At 39.4% G+C, this 15,762-nt stretch overlaps 1 protein-coding gene and 1 non-coding gene across 2 annotated transcripts; one reads left to right on the top strand and one right to left on the bottom strand.

Annotated features, from left to right (window-relative positions):
• Positions 1-1,260: 1,260 nt before the first annotated feature.
• Positions 1,261-12,167, top strand: LOC117343687. The gene is made up of 5 exons (XM_033906149.1): positions 1,261-1,466; positions 5,015-5,566; positions 7,994-8,090; positions 8,523-8,665; positions 8,941-12,167. Exons 2-5 carry the CDS (start codon positions 5,075-5,077, stop codon positions 9,058-9,060), a joined length of 852 nt encoding a protein of 283 aa, XP_033762040.1. The 5' UTR covers positions 1,261-1,466; positions 5,015-5,074; the 3' UTR covers positions 9,061-12,167.
• A 558-nt stretch (positions 12,168-12,725) lies between these two features.
• On the bottom strand, positions 12,726-12,797 carry Trnat-agu. The gene has a single exon. It is a non-coding gene; the product is annotated as a tRNA-Thr (tRNA).
• Positions 12,798-15,762: the final 2,965 nt, after the last annotated feature.

Below are 15,762 nucleotides of genomic sequence, written 5' to 3' on the forward strand. Positions count from 1 at the left end.
ATGTTCGTTCATTTAAGAGCCAATTCCCAACTTCCAAATACACAGGTTACTGAGTAGGCCTAACAGTTACTGACAGTACCGTAGAGTAAACAAATTCCAGGGCCCCCTGCTGACGCAAACGGAACCATTTCATAGGTTGTGACGTTTGACATTTTCTTTTTTATATTTTTTTTTATGTATGGCTTTTATTTTACTTCCTGTCATTGCCAGGTGATTGTGTGTGTTTAAATTGTTTTTAATGACAAATGACAAATCTGTCGGGTAGGCAAGTCTGTATTGTACTGTAACTGTTACAACAGGCCTGTAGGCGTAGTCTAACTGTTTGTTACAGTAACGGAGTTATATGTTCGCTCAGATGAAATGTCTAATCGTTTAACCGTGTAGCCCTATTTATTTACTGCTGATATGATATATATTTATCTAAGAATGTATGTATTTTTATAGTTAAGTCCAACGTTTCAAAACCGACACCGACGATAAGGACTGTCGGATGTGAACACAAGCAGACGACGTTGTGAGAGTTGTCCCCCTTGAACGCAGATTAATCCGCGCGCGTGAAATGCTATGTAAGATAGATTTATCTTACATAGCTATCTTACATGGGCAAACTCTATCCAACATGGCGAGATATGAGAGAAATAGAGGATATCTAACAGTGTCTTCAGTAATACCAAATATATTTCACGAGTGGGGCTAATATTTTGATATTTTTCACGAGTGCGCAGTGAAAAACACTAGTGAAAAATATCACTTTTACAGAATGAATAATTTTGATATTTCACTGGTAAAAATGTAATAAATATTATTATCGCGATGAACATGACATTACGTTAAAACCTTGAATTACAAAGACCACGTTTGATAAATGTGACTTGTAGACAGGCGAATCCTATCTTGTACCTAACGAGTATGACGACAACAGACATTTTGATCCCTGGTGACTTTATAGATTTAAACAAAACCGTCGTTACATTAAAAATGGATGTTATCTATTTTCTGAGTGCTACCAACCGTTAAGCACTACCTTCGATCGTTCTGTTGAAATACATGTATCTCTGTGTATATATACAAAAATACATTACTCGTACGTCGTCGAAGATCGATCTTTAAAGCGGCTTTCAATGAACCTACTTTAACACCCGGTGTATATTGGCGGACTATAATACCCCTGAGTTAGTCCCTTATAAAAGCGTCTGCCATTATCAATGCCACGGTTGCTTAATCTTTTTATACCCTTTGCGCATGTCAGTTTGACGCTTTTCGACTTCTGTCAACCTTCCCATGACAACCCGAAACATGTCTGCCTCCATAAGACTATAGCTCAGCGACTTCGGAAGTTGGTTTAAACCGTGAAAAATTAACGAGGTTTAAGATAAAAGGCACAGATAGAGAGTTTAACTTATCTCGATGGATGATAGCCTGGAATCTGTTAATTACATGTGTATATGAGGGGAAAATTCGTACAGGTAAGAATCGTACTAATTATTTAATTTACCTACTCTAGTATATATATACACACACCTGTATAGTATTTACCTGTATGTGTTACACGGACGTGGACAGGACGTGACAGGAAGGCGTTAGGGTATAGGAAATTATTAAATGTATGTATACAAAGTCTCAAGTTATTCTAACATATACAGGTCCATTATAGGAAATTTAAAAGTAAATATTGAAGTTCTCGTTCTACAAACAAGAAGTATTAACAATATCAGAACGGCAAACCGGTATTTATACATTAAAACATTCTTATTCTGCCCATTTGAACAACCCCTCCCCCACCCTCAACCCCTCCCACTCCCAATTGCCTTGGTGTTACTTATAATTCCATCCACACATATAACAAAAATGCATGTAAGATTATTTATTTCAACTAATTAGTCAATACAGGTATAATATGAGGTCACAATAACTTACATCAGCTAAATTTAAACGATTGTTAATAGTCAGTAAAGTTAAACATTGAATGTTGTTCAGTTGTATACAGTAAAACAAACGTTCACAACAAAAGGAACAATCAACTTTAATGGATTTTCTATTTTCCGTTAGCATTTAAATCAGTCACCACTATCTACAACCAGCAAGCATATTCCCAGGTATATAATTCATATTGTTAATCAGTGGTGCTATAATTAGTACCACAGGTACTCATTTACCTATGATCAATCACATACCTGTGCCGACTTGGTGATCTACCTGTGTCTTTTGTACCTGGGAGATTATATTTCGTATCACGGAGTGATTATATCAGTGTTAGAGATAGGACATACGGACTACAACCTGACGCATACTTTAAAACAGATAAAATCGCGTCTTCTTTCTCATATATCTCCAAAAAGCTGTTCAGATTACTGGAGTATAAAACTGCATATTTAACCCACTTTTTAGTTCGCAACCCGGCCCCACACCCATCCCTGAACCAAGGGAAACAATTCGTTACGTCAGGTTAGTTTTTTTCAATTTTAAACTGTATTGACGTTATATAGTTGAAAAATAAAGAATGGATGCATGTATTTGATGCAGGCATTCGTTCAGTCATTCGTTCCTTCATTTAATTATTTATCCATTGCTTTGAAAGAAAGAAAGAAAGAAAGAAAGAAAGAAAGAAAGAAAGAAAGAAAGAAAGAAAAGGAAAGAAAGAAAGGGACAGGTCCCGAACTACCTGACCTGTATCTTCATTTTATACTAATAGTCTAACACTCTCAGCAAAAAGCAGCCAAACATGATTAAGACTGTTATTTCCAGCCGTTTCCTCTAATCATATCGTGTATTTCAAAGACATAGCCACCTGTTATATTTTTCTAATATTTATTTTATTGATTTGGTGTTTGGTGGTGCTAGAGAAAATCAATTTATTTCAATTAAAAATGTCACCGGTATTTTATCAATTGTTTATTAATTTCAATTATATTTACACCTACCCTTTTATTGATGGACGACATTTTAGAAAGATACGGTAGCTTTCACAGCAGGTTAGTATTTAAAGTAAACAGGAACAGGCTTGCAGGTAAATCCATTTAGCTCATTGATTACCCTTCAGTGTATTTGCATACATATCCAATTTCTGAGCCGACAAGGGTTTCCAGGTGCGTTTAGAATTTTGTTTAACTTTTTACTCAAACATTGAACCCGGTAAGAAATCGAAGACTACACCAACATAAAGTGTAACTTCTTTCCCGAGTTCTCCTACACATTGGCGTTGTTAACGTGCTCGAAGTGATTGATCGTTACCTTTCACATAGATTTTTAAACGCCCCAATAGGCTTATTCAGGTGCATTCAAACTAATTACGAATGAAATAGACCTTAATACCATATGACATTGACAGTCACAAGATAAGTCGTATTTTTTGTTATATGTGATTTTATACTAAGACACAGATGTTACTGATCCCCTGATATCAATTAAATGCATGGAATACCAAGGAATGCTCATTCCGAGTATCCCCTGACCCTTGTGTCATTACTACACACAGTAATGTTAATTCCGAGTATCCCCTGACCCTAACGTCATTACTTAACTATACACAGAAATGTTGATTCCGAGTATCCCTGACCCTTATGCCATTACTTAACTATACACATAAATGTTAATTCGGAGTATCCCCTGACCTTTACGTTATTACTTTACAATACACAGAAATGTTAATTCCGAGTATCCCCTGACCTTTACGTTATTACTTTACAATACACAGAAATGTTAATTCCGAGTATCCCCTGACCCTTATATCATTACTTTACTATACACAGAAACGTTCATTCCGAGTATCCCCTGACCCCTATGCCATTACTTAACTATACACAGAAATGTTAATTCCGAGTATCCCCTGACCTTTACGTTATTACTTTACAATACACAGAAATGTTAATTCCGAGTATCCCCTGACTCTTACGTTATTACTTTACAATACACAGAAATGTTAATTCCGAGTATCCCCTGACCTTTACGTTATTACTTTACAATACACAGAAATGTTAATTCCGAGTATCCCCTGACTCTTACGTTATTACTTTACAATACACAGAAATGTTGATTCCGAGTATCCCCTGACCCTAACGTCATTACTTTACTCTGTACAGAAACGTTCATTCCGAGTATCCCCTGACCCCTATGCCATTACTTAACTACACACAGAAATGTTAATTCCGAGTATCCCCTGACCCTTATGCCATTACTTAACTATACACAGAAATGTTCATTCCGAGTATCCCCTGACCCTTACGTCATTACTTTACTATACACAGAAATGTTGATTCCGAGTATCCCCTGACCCTTACGTCATTACTTTACTATACACAGAAATGTTAATTCCGAGTATCCCCTGACCCTTATGCCATTACTTTACTATACACAGAAATGTTAATTCCGAGTATCCCCTGACCCTTATATCATTACTTTACTATACACAGAAGCGTTCATTCCGAGTATCCCCTGACCCTTATGCCATTACTTAACTATACACAGAAATGTTGATTCCGAGTATCCCCTGACCCTTACGTCATTACTTTACTATACACAGAAATGTTAATTCCGAGTATCCCCTGACCCTTACGTCATTACTTTACTCTGTACAGAAATGTTAATTCCGAGTATCCCCCTGACCCGTATGTCAATATTTAGTTTTACACAGAAATGTTCATTCCGAGTATCCCCTGACCCTTATATAAATGTTAATTCCGAGTATCCCCTGACCCTTATGCCATTACTTAACTATACACAGACACAGTAATGCTAATTCCGAGTATCCCCTGACCCTTATGTCATTACTTTACTATACACAGTAATGCTAATTCCGAGTATCCTGTGAACCCTAAACGCATGATGGTCTGTCAGAGTTACATCCCTTTGTTTCACTTTCAGATGGTAGAGCGATACCTTGACAGTCGATAGGAGCCGAGACTGCCCTAAACGAGACTCAATGCTTTAGTACCGTGGCTAGGACTTCGGTCTAGCTATTAGATGTACCCATTCATCACCTAGCAATGCATTTACCTATCATTTTATCCTCTTTCAGCATGGTAACGAAATGATAAACAAGTTTTGAACTCGGACAAGTTCCACCAACGGCTTGACGATGAGTGGTACGTCTTCGGTCATGTCGGACGTACCGAGGTACCAGGTCGGACGATCGGACAGCTCTGCGAGCAGTCTGTCCATGCACCCATTTGGATTTGATTCAAAGACAAAATACGATGCTAACGAATCGCTCATTTCTATAAGAAGTAACAATTTCTCCAAAAAGCGATTAGAACAGGACGATGACATTTGGAAACGCCCACCTCCAGACTTCCGGCCTCAGAAGTTTGCGCCAAATCCGCCGAAACGAAACTCCAGAGAATCCATGCAACCATGGCGGTATGGGACATTTCCTGGTGAACATGTGTTTGTTAAGAAACCTACATCAAAAGTAATTCCTAAAATTCTAATGCCCAAAATGGCACCCGAAGGACGAATAATCACCCAATTTCATATAGACCGACCATTTACAGCTAAGAAGAAATTCGTAAGGGAGGGCATGTTCAAACCGGAAATGTATGTAAATCCAACAGAGCATGATTTTAGAGGGGTAAGTACGATATATTCATGTCTTCTGACTTGTTTTTAACTTTATTTTTGGTATTGTTGTCTGCAAACAAAATGTTGCCATCAGTAAATGTGTAGATACAGCTACATAACTATGTACCTGATGCACACAAATACATGTATTATATATATATATATTAAATAGTAGTACATACTATTGTTTTCATGCATAGGCCACTTTAGTGTGTAGCTATATCAATAGACCATCTCGATTAAACGATCACATGTGTTACGAAATCCCCCCAATTTAGAGATCACCAAGTTAAGACTTAAAGTGCTAAGAAACCACAGGTTTAAAGAGCATATGTATTTAGAGACCAAAGAGATCGCGTGCTTTGAGCGTTATATCAAGAGATCATCTTTGTTAAGAGATTCCCCTTTTAAAGAAATTGGGTCCCCAAAGAATTGGGGGTTCCTTCTACTGAAGCGACATTGAAGAAACCCCTTTTACAAAATTGAATATCTTAATTGTTATCTTTCTGTCTTTCTGTGTTAACATGTCTCCATCACACCTCGTAAAACAAGACATAAAATACCACCTCTGGTAAGGGACTTTCTCTGTTAAGGAACCACCTCTGTTAATGGGCCACCTCTATTAAGGAACTTCCTCTGTTAAGGGACCATCTCTGTTAAGGAACCACCTCTGTTAAAGGACCACCTCTGTTAAGGAACTACCTCTGTTAAGGGACCATCTCTGTTAAGAAACCACCTCTGTTAAGGGACCAACTATTTTAAGGAACCACCTCTATTAAGGGACCAACTCTGTTAAGGAACCATCTCTGTTAAGGAACCACCTCTGTTAAGGAACTACCTCTGTTAAGGGACCATCTCAGTTAAGGAACCACCTCTGTTAAAGGACCACCTCTGTTAAGGAACTACCTCTGTTAAGGGACCATCTCTGTTAAGGAACCACCTCTGTTTAAGGACCACCTCTGTTAAGGGACCACCTCTGTTAATGGGCCACCTCTATTAAGGAACTTCCTCTGTTAAGGGACCATCTCTGTTAAGGAACCACCTCTGTTAAGGAACTACCTCTGTTAAGGAACCACCTCTGTTAAAGGACCACCTCTGTTAAGGGACCACATCTATTAATGAACCACCTCTGTTAAAGGACGACTTCTGTTAAGGAACCACCTCTGTTCAAGGACCACCTCTGTTAAGGAACCATCTCTGTTAAGAAACCACCTCTGTTAAGGGACCAACTCTTTTAAGGAACCGCCTATGTTTAAGGGACTTCATCTGTTAAGGGACCAACTCTTTTAAAGGACCACCTCTGTTAAAGGACCACCTCTGTTAAGGAACCACCTCTGTTAAGGAACCACTTCTGTTAAGGGACCAACTCTGTTAAGGAACCACCTTTGTGAAGGAACCATGCACTTCTGATAAGGAACCACCTCTATTAAGGAACCACCTCTGTTAAGAAACCACTTGGGTTAAGAAACCACTTCTGATAAGGAACCACCTCTGTTAACCGACCATCTCTGCTAAGGAACCGCCTCTGTTAAGGAACCTTCTCTGTTAAGGGACCACATATATTAATGAACCACCTATGTTGATAGACCACCTCTGTTAAGGAATCGCCTCTCTTAAGAGACCACCTATGTTAAGCTTAGAACCACCTTTGTTTTGAAACAACCTCTGTTAAGGGACCATCTCTGCTTAGGGACCAACTCTGTTAAGGAACCTTCTCTGTTAAGGGACGACCTATGTTTGGGACCCAACTCTGTAAGGGAACAACCTGTGTTAAGGGACCAACCCTGGTAATGGACAGAATCTGTTAAGGGATCACCGCTGTTAAGGAACCACCTCTGTTAAGAAATCGCCTCTGTTAAGGGACCACCTCTGTAAAGAGAACAACTCTATTAAGGGACCAACTCTATTAAGGAACTACCTCTGTTAAGGAACCACCTCTGTTAAGGAACCACCTCTGTCAAGAAACCACCTCTGTTAAGGGACCAACTCTTTTAAGGAACTACCCCTGTTAAAGGGCCACCCCTGTTAAAGGACCACCTCTGTTTAGCAACCACCTCTGTTAAGGAACCACCTATGTTAAGAAACCACCTCTGTTAAGGAACCACTTCTGATAAGGAACCACCTCTGTTAAGGACCCTACCTCTGTTAAGGAACCACCTATGTTAAGAGACCACCTATGTTAAGAGACCACCTATGTTAAGAGAACACCTCTGTTAAGTAACAACCTCTGTTAAGAGACCATTTATATCAAGGGTTGACCTCTACTAAAGACCACCTCTGTTAAGGGACCACCCCTATCGAGAGACCATATGTTTTAGGGGCAACCTTCGTTAGGATCTATTATTATGTTCGTACACCCCATACGTAAGAAGAGCCATATTCCAATAGTTATAAATCAATACTTTGCTTGTACGTGCAATTCCTTCCTGCATTTCAGTATCCGCCGATCAAAAAGTTCGGATTACCGGAGTTTACAACTTACGATGAACCGGATCCGTTTGATTTATACTTCAACACTGAGAGACTTAATATTAGTAAGTATATATCAAACAGTGAGATGAATAGGTAACGAATTCAAACATCTTTTTTGCCCGAAATAATAAATTTACTCCTAACCAACACGGATGGAGCGCAGTTGTTTCGGATTGTTATAATAAATATACCTGAAAAGTAATTCAATCAATAAGATAAACATATGGTAAGAACGATACATTGTCAGAATTTTCCATCGACTACAGAAAACGAATTATTGTTTTGAAAAATAGTTCCCTTGTTACAAAATGTAAGCTCTCATCATAGTCGAGATGATGTGGCGCGAGTCTCATTCGAGATGTTCCGAGTGGCATGTCATATTAGCAGAATGTGAGTTTATTTAGACAAGATAGTACATGTACATATATACTTTTTCATTTCATAAACAAACTTCTCCGTAATTCCGTGACCGTATCCATCTTTCCATTTCTCAGTTCACGGCGAACCACTTGATAGAGCCGCTGACCGGAATATCAAAGGCCTGCAAATGGCGCCCCCTGTACATATGCTGCCAAAATGGGAAAGAGAGTTAATTTTGGACCAGGAGCCATTTCCAACCAAGCCTGGCGAGTTCAACGTAAGTTGTTTTCAATTTTTGAATTGTTTCCAAATTTAACTCCACTTTGTCTTCAACAACATGCAAAACTGTACAAAAATTCCATTATCTGTGAGCATTGTCTTGCTGAAGCCCCTAAATGATTTATGAAAGCTGAACGTATTCAAAATCATACTGCTGTAATAGAGTTGCCATCGATTTGAAACCTGTCTTGCCACTTTGGCAATTTGATCTGTAAAACATATTTTAAAATCCTCCAATCGGTGTATTAATGATACCGTCATGTTTTCATCCAGCGACACCGTTTACGGTTCAGACCAGCACGCAGTGCGTTCATGGAGAGAGTGACGCGAACCCTGGATATGAATTGGGCTAAAGAACGACTAGACAATGCACTGGAACAAGCGCAAAGCTGAGGACCATCACTCTCTACAGACAAAATAAGGATTCTATAACATGTCTTCTCTCTAATAACGTAAGATAAAATGGAATAGCAGTGTTGTAAGGCACCCCTCCTGTAATTTCATCCCAATCGCACATTGTCGGTATTTATCGGAATAAGCCGGAAATCCACGAAGACGTCCGATTGAATTTTATTCAGTAAAATGCTTACGACCACTGGCTTCAATGATAGAAATCATAATTTTAGATTCAAATTATTTTATTTGTTAGATAGAAAATACAATTAGATATTCAAAGATCAAACCATGAACAGACTGGTAAAACATTTACATAACAAACGAAATATAGGACATATCTTACAAAAGCCTTTTCCCCGAAAGATTGGAATTTAAAACATGGTACCACAGGATATTTCTGGAATTGGCAGGCATTATATGATACGTTATTTATAGAATTGTTTCTCTAACTACCTGCTCAATTTCAGAATTAAAATTATTGACCTGCGTGAAAACTTTCGAATTAACCTTTGGTCTTTACCTTCGTAACAGTATTACTATTCCTGATGGTGTGGTGTCTAAACCTATTTAAAAGAGTAAACAAATGCGTGATGTTTATTTATATGACTAATATTTCTTTAAAAGAATGTGATGACCCAATTTCGTTTTTTATAAAATATTTGTGATAGTATGGGCATATTGTTTATCCACATGGACATGACACATACTTCCAATACGGACGGCGGGGTTGGGAATTGTCCAAGTCTATGTGTAATTATTTCCTTTCAATGTGCTAAGTATGTAAATGTGTTCATTTTGTATATTTTTACGTTGTGTAGATCCTCTGGGCAAAATTATCTGTGATATCAATGAGGGACGGAAGCCCTGGATGTTTACTGCTTAAATTATAACCACGATTGTAACTTCCCACAGGACTTGTATTTAAAATATCTTCCCTGAATTCTCGAATAAATAACGGTCATAGCGTAAACCAAACATATGCACGTACATATCAATTATGTAAAATGTTGACTATTTTTAATCGCTTTCAATTTGACTCCAACGCAACCCACAACAACTGCATACACAAGTCTATACTCATGTATATTTCATCCGGCTTTTAGCAACGAACATTTTATATTGTATTCTCTAATGATTTATTGAATTTTCGAATGAATTATTGATAACGTCATAGCAGCTGCACACACCAACACACATTTGATATTAGGCACATCCGGAAAACTTTCGCCGATAAATAGGTTTATTGATTATACAGTGTGGTTATTTTGTACCTTCATCTAAAAAGAGTTACATTGTCAACCATAGCAGATCAATAAGTACCTACTGAATAAGCGTTCAGTACCATATTTATTCTAATCAAAACATATCGATATATCAAATATTAACCATTTTCATATTCTTCAGAAAGTGTTTACATGTTTGAATGGTCAACATAGTTTTTCTTTATTGATTAAAAATAAACCGAAATGTTTGTTGATACATTATAGATATCGGTCGAATAATTAATTTAATTTCCCATCGATTTAGTTTCAACTTCTGCCATATCTATTTCCCTGCCTTGATTATTTTACACAGAGCAATCGGCTAACTTCGGCTGAATTCGGTAGTGAATACGGAATCGGCCGAGTTATGACGAATGTCAGTCTATCTAACTATTGTAGAAACCGATTCACTTTGGTTACAAGTATAATGCGCATGCGTAGAAAAACACGTTACAATGCGCATGTCTATTCGTCTTTGCTCAATCACTTGGCCCGACTATAGTAACACGACTTCGTTTGAGCATGCGTCACCATTTATAGAAGCACGGCAGTGATTGGCTGTTGTTGTTTATATACATATGTAATCACATTCGATGGAATAGCCTAACTATTGTAAATAGTTTACGCCCGAAGAAGGCCAGACTCCCCCTCTCGGAACACTTTCCTCCACCGGATTCGCCCTTATCTTCCATTAACTTATAGATAGCAAACTTTCTAAATGTAAATGTCAAAATGTGCTCAAATATGCATGTTCACTAAAAAATAATTTGTAATTTTAACACACCATTCACAATTCATTACCGTTATCTGCTAAATTATATACAATTATGTATACCAATACTCCGCTGACAATTGCTCAGTTAGTGCTAATTAAGCAAAATTAACCACAAAGCCTACAACTAATTAAGTCAAAGACGACTAATTTGATCTTGGTGTCGCGCAATTCCTGTTTTACTAGTTCGTCCTTGTTTTAGAGGGTTGAACTACCTTGCAACAAACAAGATCATATCAGGACAGATGTTAAGCATCTTGACCGAAAAAGAAAGAAAAAAGAAAAAAGAAATTATTCAAACAAGAGAACTTGTGTCAAAGTGGCGCGAACAGGGGGTCCAGTTTAACCTTTACAAAGGCAAGAGAGGGGACATTTCAATTAGATGACTGAAATGTATGTTCGCTGCAGAAAATGACAAATAGTGTATACGGAATTCGTTCCTTTTTAAAAAAATGTACTGAAAGTTAGAACAGAAAATTTCAATGTTTACTCTTTTTGTCTAAGCGACCCTGCCTCTCATTACGGCGTTAGAGTGCCACACGACAACGTCGTGTTGTTATGTCGATAGGTGTGAAAAAAATGACAATAAAAGTGAATACATACTGTGATGTGTACTAAACCCGGAGTTATCGTTCCTTATATCAGTGAAACTGCCCAACACTATGTAAGGACGACAACTCTGAGATGACGTTGTGGGAATAGAAGACTGACTGACATAGAAGAACATCTTATTCTATTGGGGGTTCCACGTAAGTCGCCTCAAAAGTTCATGTTCCGTGTTGCAGCAGGTCGTACTATTTTATATCATCTTCCAGCCGTCATCACGCTGGAAAATATTACACTAGTTGATTAATGACTTTGGCCTTCAAGCATATATGTATTTTGCTTTTAACCTTAATTTCTGTGTTGCCTCCGTCGCCAATACTTTTTGTTTAATTATTTATTTCGTCTAAGTACTTGTTAATATGATAATACTTGTTTGTATTTACTCAATATGTAAATGTATGCCTCGGATATGGTAAGGAGGGAATAATATTTTGTTACTTTTAATACATTTATTTTATTAGAAATCTGTGTTTGTTGTTTATGAATCTTTTGCCATGCATAGGTGTGTATAGAGACATTAATGTATCAGAGGGCTGCCTCTGCGAGGAGTCGAACCCAGTACTTAGGATTAATTGTCGAGTGCTCTGCTGATTTCTGATCTAAATTGACTCATTGTAATGGGTCGTTGTTGGAGTCGGTTACAAGCGAGTTGATTATCATCTTCTGAGAGTAAAATACTTAAAACCGTATTATCCGAAATCTTTCCATGTGTAAACTTATACAGTTACTAAGAATTAATGATATTAGCGATATTCGTAAACTTGCTAGATATGTAGTAGGAGTGGGGAAATGTATGGCCAGACCGGAGTTCGAACCCGGGACCTCCGAACACTAGCCGGATGCTAATTGCCAATGATCAACCCTGCCCAGTTCCGCTACATTCTTCCCTCCCTTTTAAAGTCTTCGACCCCGAAGACTTCACAACTCACAATCCAGGTCGGGTATCCCCTTGTCAACTATTCACCTCACTTGAAACAAGGTTTGGTCAAAGGCATCAAATGTAGTAGGAGTAAGAAAATGCACGACCAGACCGGGGTTCGAACCCGGGACCTCCGAACACTAGCCGGATGCTCTACCAATTGAGCTACCTGGTCGCCAATGATCAACCCGGCCCAGTTCCGCTACAGATATATCGTCAAACATTACATTTGTATATCGAGCATTGTTACATGGTAAATACTAGCCGCAATATACCGCTCGGCTAAAGAGATTTTCTCTTTAGCTCGATAGGTTGAGCGTACGACTAGTAAGCCAGAGGTCCCGGGTTCGATCCAAAGCAGAGGCAGTGCTTTAAATTTAACTAATCGTGCACTCTTTTTACATATACCTGTACATGGGATAACAATTGAGTTTAACAGTCAAATGACCGTGAAACAAATGGATGATGTCTACCTGTCCAATGGAGGATGTCTACCTGTACAATGGGTGATGTCTACCTGTACAATGGGTGATGTCTACCTGTACAATGGATGACGTCTACCTGTACAATGGGTGATGTCTACCTGTACAATGGGTGATGTCTACCTGTACAATGGGTGATGTCTACCTGTACAATGGATGACGTCTACCTGTCCAATGGGTGATGTCTACCTGTCCAATGGGTGATGTCTACCAGTACAATGGAGGATGTCTACCTGTACAATGGGTGATGTCTACCTGTCCAATGGATGATATCTACCTGTCCAATGGGTGATGTCTACCTGTACAATGGGTGATGTCTACCTGTACAATGGGTGATGTCTACCTGTACAATGGATGACGTCTACCTGTACAATGGGTGATATCTACCTGTACAATGGGTGATGTCTACCTGTACAATGGGTGATGTCTACCTGTACAATGGGTGATGTCTACCTGTCCAATGGGTGATGTCTACCTGTACAATGGGTGATGTCTACCTGTACAATGGAGGATGTCTACCTGTCCAATGGGTGATGTCTACCTGTACAATGGGTGATGTCTACCTGTACAATGGGTGATGTCTACCTGTACAATGGGTGATGTCTACCTGTACAATGGATGACGTCTACCTGTACAATGGGTGATATCTACCTGTACAATGGGTGATGTCTACCTGTACAATGGGTGATGTCTACCTGTACAATGGGTGATGTCTACCTGTCCAATGGGTGATGTCTACCTGTACAATGGGTGATGTCTACCTGTACAATGGAGGATGTCTACCTGTCCAATGGGTGATGTCTACCTGTACAATGGGTGATGTCTACCTGTACAATGGGTGATGTCTACCTGTCCAATGGATGATGTCTACCTGTCCAATGGGTGATGTCTACCTGTACAATGGGTGATGTCTACCTGTCCAATGGGTGATGTCTACCTGTCCAATGGGTGATGTCTACCTGTACAATGGAGGATGTCTACCTGTACAATGGGTGATGTCTACCTGTCCAATGGATGATGTCTACCTGTCCAATGGGTGATGTCTACCTGTACAATGGGTGATGTCTACCTGTACAATGGGTGATGTCTACCTGTACAATGGATGACGTCTACCTGTACAATGGGTGACGTCTACCTGTAAATGGGTGATGTCTACCTGTACAATGGGTGATGTCTACCTGTCCAATGGGTGATGTCTACCTGTACAATGGATGACGTCTACTTGTCCAATGGGTGATGTCTACCTGTACAATGGATGACGTCTACCTGTACAATGGATGACGTCTACCTGTACAATGGGTGATGTCTACCTGTACAATGGGTGATGTCTACCTGTACAATGGGTGATGTCTACCTGTCCAATGGGTGATGTCTACCTGTACAATGGGTGATGTCTACCTGTACAATGGAGGATGTCTACCTGTCCAATGGATGATGTCTACCTGTCCAATGGGTGATGTCTACCTGTACAATGGGTGATGTCTACCTGTACAATGGAGGATGTATACCTGTCCAATGGATGATGTCTACCTGTCCAATGGGTGATGTCTACCTGTACAATGGGTGATGTCTACCTGTCCAATGGGTGATGTCTACCTGTCCAATGGGTGATGTCTACCTGTACAATGGAGGATGTCTACATGTACAATGGGTGATGTCTACCTGTCCAATGGATGATGTCTACCTGTCCAATGGGTGATGTCTACCTGTACAATGGGTGATGTCTACCTGTACAATGGGTGATGTCTACCTGTACAATGGGTGATGTCTACCTGTACAATGGATGACGTCTACCTGTACAATGGGTGACGTCTACCTGTACAATGGGTGATGTCTACCTGTACAATGGGTGATGTCTACCTGTCCAATGGGTGATGTCTACCTGTACAATGGATGACGTCTACTTGTCCAATGGGTGATGTCTACCTGTACAATGGGTGATGTCTACCTGTACAATGGAGGATGTCTACCTGTCCAATGGATGATGTCTACCTGTCCAATGGGTGATGTCTACCTGTACAATGGGTGATGTCTACCTGTACAATGGGTGATGTCTACCTGTCCAATGGATGATGTCTACCTGTACAATGGGTGATGTCTACCTGTCCAATGGATGTCTACCTGTACAATGGGTGATGTATACCTGTACAATGGGTGATGTCTACCTGTACAATGGGTGATGTCTACCGGTACAATGGGTGATGTCTACCTGTCCAATGGGTGATGTCTACCTGTCCAATGGGTGATGTTTACCTGTACAATGGAGGATGTCTACCTGTCCAATGGAGGATGTCTACCTGTCCAATGGATGATGTCTACCTGTCCAATGTGTGATGTCTACCTGTACAATGGGTGATGTCTACCTGTCCAATGGATGATGTCTACCTGTACAATGGGTGATGTCTACCTGTCCAATGGATGATGTCTACCTGTACAATGGGTGATGTCTACCTGTACAATGGGTGATGTCTACCTGTACAATGGGTGATGTCTACCTGTACAATGGGTGATGTCTACCTGTACAATGGGTGATGTCTAACGATCCGATGACAATTAACCAGAGACTTTGCATTTACAAGTAACCACTGTATGTTGCAATGATCAGTAAACACCAAAGCTTATACGTCATGAACGGTACCAAATTAAAATTGAGGAATG

Source organism: Pecten maximus, chromosome 15, assembly GCF_902652985.1.
Source record: "Pecten maximus chromosome 15, xPecMax1.1, whole genome shotgun sequence".
NCBI lineage: Eukaryota > Metazoa > Mollusca > Bivalvia > Pectinida > Pectinidae > Pecten > Pecten maximus.